Genomic DNA, 2,520 nt, shown 5'->3' with positions numbered 1-2,520 from the left:
GACATATTACTGAAACCTTTATGCTTAGAAGTAAAAAGTTATGTTCGTGATGATCTGGATTTTCTGAGACATCTACCTGAAAATGTTAGTCATAATGCCAAACTAGTCACAATGGATGTTACCAACTTGTACACTAATATTACTACTGATCTTGGTATCAAGGCGCTCGAATACTGGATTGATAAATATCCACAAAAAAATTAATGAGCGTTTCAGCAAAGACTTCATCTTAGAGGCGAGTAAGTTAGTATTGCAAAATAATACTTTCTCCTTTAACGACAAGCATTATGCACAAAAGAAAGGAACAGCAATGGGAACGAAAATGGCCCCTACTTATGCCACCCTTACACTAGGATATCTAGAAGAGAAGATGTATGAAAGAACAACTCGGTACTTTGACCAACAAACTACAGAAAATATAAAGAACAATTGGAAAAGATACCTCGATGATTAGGGCTGAAACGATACGCCCCCCTCACGATACGATACATATTGCAATACATGTGCCACAATTCAATATTTTCAAAACGATACAATATGAAGGAGAAACAAATCATACAATTGAAGAAAAGATATAATCAGGTAAGTCACACTTTGTAATTTTAATTTCATCAAAAAATGTAAACAGATAATTCAACAAGCACTATTTGTGCCATGAAACAAGGATAAATCATTGAATACAATGAAAAGAACATTGAATAATCAATTAAACAATGAAAGTTAACTTTTATTAATTTGTCATTTATCAATGATCAGAATGACTTTTAGTCGAACTGCTAGTCTGCTATGTAATTTGAATGGAAACTTTCTTTAAAGTCTTTAGCACAAGTCACTCGGAACTTTAAGATTTGATTTCAAGAAAATCAACATATCCACATTATCACCACTCAGTGAAGCTCTCTGGGCACATACGATTTCCCCTGCCGCAGAAAATACCCTTCTGAGGGTACTGATGTTGCAGGTATTCCTAAGTAATACTTTGCCATTCTAGAGAGAACAGGGTAATTGGTTTGGTGAACCTTCCACCACTCTAAAGGATTGCTTTGAAGAGGTGTTGGTGCCTCAGTTTTGTAAAGAGAAAGCTCTGACTGGATCCTGTCATGTGCGCTTGGTGGTTTTTCTATGCCTGTGATAAAGACATCTCCAAATAAATCGTCCATTGACATTTTTTCTCTTTTAACAGGGGGTGCATCCTCCTTAACTACTTCTCTATTCACCGGTGGATTTGAATCAGGAAGACGTGGGAGTTCTGGAACAATATTCTCAGCTTTTACTGTCACATCAGCCACCTGAAGATAAGTGCATAATGTAATGTTCGTTAAGAATTAAGATTTGAATTTCACCTTTAATATATATTTGAAAAAAAAATGATACTTGCCTTGTTCACATCAAAGAAGAGTGCCTTGTTCTCCAAGTCTTGAAATACATTCTGACGCTTTTCATTTGACAGATATGGTAGAGTCTTGAATCTGGGGTCCAGTGCTGAGCTGTTGAGCAAGACTGACTGAATATCTGGATCAGTGTACCTGTAATTTAAATTGTAAAATGATTTAATAAATACCAAAAAGGCTAATTAAAAGTTTTAAAACTGTGTTGTTATAAATAACAAAACTGTACTAAATATTAGACATCATGATTCATTAATCTTAAATTAAAAATTTGTGTGGTATAATATTAATTATTTTTAGTATTTTACCGTGTTGCTAGATCATTTAAGATGGTTTTTTTAACTAGCTGAATCAGATTGCTGTCACTATCCTTTGGAGCCATTTGTTGTTTCAGCATCTCCAAGCTTGGATGGATAAAAGATATGGTAGGATGTTTACTGTCACACATCAGAGTTGTAAGCGTTTTCATTGGTTTCAAAACAAGGATCAACTCTTCTGCTGCTTTGAGATCATCATCAGACAATGTGACTACATCTTTCAGATTCTTTTTGACATCCTTAGACAGAAGGGTTGCAAACACTGCAGGTTGCTGCTCAATATATCTACTAAACATGTCGTACGTACTGTTCCAACGAGTTGATAAATCTTGAATCAATTTGTGTTTGGGAAGTTCAAGCAAAACCTGTTTTGATGCCATGATAGCTGTAGCTGTAGAACTTCTGTGAAAAAAAGACACTATCCTTCGAATTCTACCTGCAACTCTATCAACTTGTTGACATTTAATTGCCCTCTGTGTCGCAAGGTTCAATGTGTGTGCAAAACATTTAATGTGGGGGGAAAATTCTGATGAAATGCTGCTTATTCCAGAGACAATGTTACTAGCATTATCTGTAGTAATAGCAATTGGTTGAGACTTCTTGAGACCCCACTCTTCAACAGCATTTGTCAAAACTTCAGCTAAGTTCTCAGCAGTGTGAGAGGAATTTAATTGCCTGGTTTGTAAAGTATGGTTCTGAATTTCAAAACTGCCATCAATGTAGTGGGCAGTGATTGTAACATAACTCTGGGCAGCCCTAGATGTCCAACCATCAGTTGTCACAGCAATGAAATCTGCTTTATTACTGTCAGTAAG

At 35.7% G+C, this 2,520-nt stretch overlaps 1 protein-coding gene across 1 annotated transcript; it reads right to left on the bottom strand.

Annotated features, from left to right (window-relative positions):
- Nucleotides 1-745: 745 nt before the first annotated feature.
- On the bottom strand, nucleotides 746-2,143 carry LOC134248331 (E3 SUMO-protein ligase ZBED1-like). The gene is made up of 2 exons (XM_062730737.1): nucleotides 1,697-2,143; nucleotides 746-1,526 (listed from the first exon to the last, which is right to left on the bottom strand). Exons 1-2 carry the CDS (start codon nucleotides 2,083-2,085, stop codon nucleotides 1,346-1,348), a joined length of 570 nt encoding a protein of 189 aa, XP_062586721.1. The 5' UTR covers nucleotides 2,086-2,143; the 3' UTR covers nucleotides 746-1,345.
- Nucleotides 2,144-2,520: the final 377 nt, after the last annotated feature.

This window comes from Saccostrea cucullata, unplaced genomic scaffold (assembly GCF_032062105.1).
Source record: "Saccostrea cucullata isolate Sc308-1 unplaced genomic scaffold, CSIRO_AGI_Scuc_v1 ctg3390, whole genome shotgun sequence".
NCBI classification, from domain to species: Eukaryota; Metazoa; Mollusca; class Bivalvia; order Ostreida; family Ostreidae; genus Saccostrea; species Saccostrea cuccullata.
The sequence above is the reverse complement of the archived record's forward strand: the minus strand, read 5'-3'. Positions and strand labels throughout refer to the sequence as shown.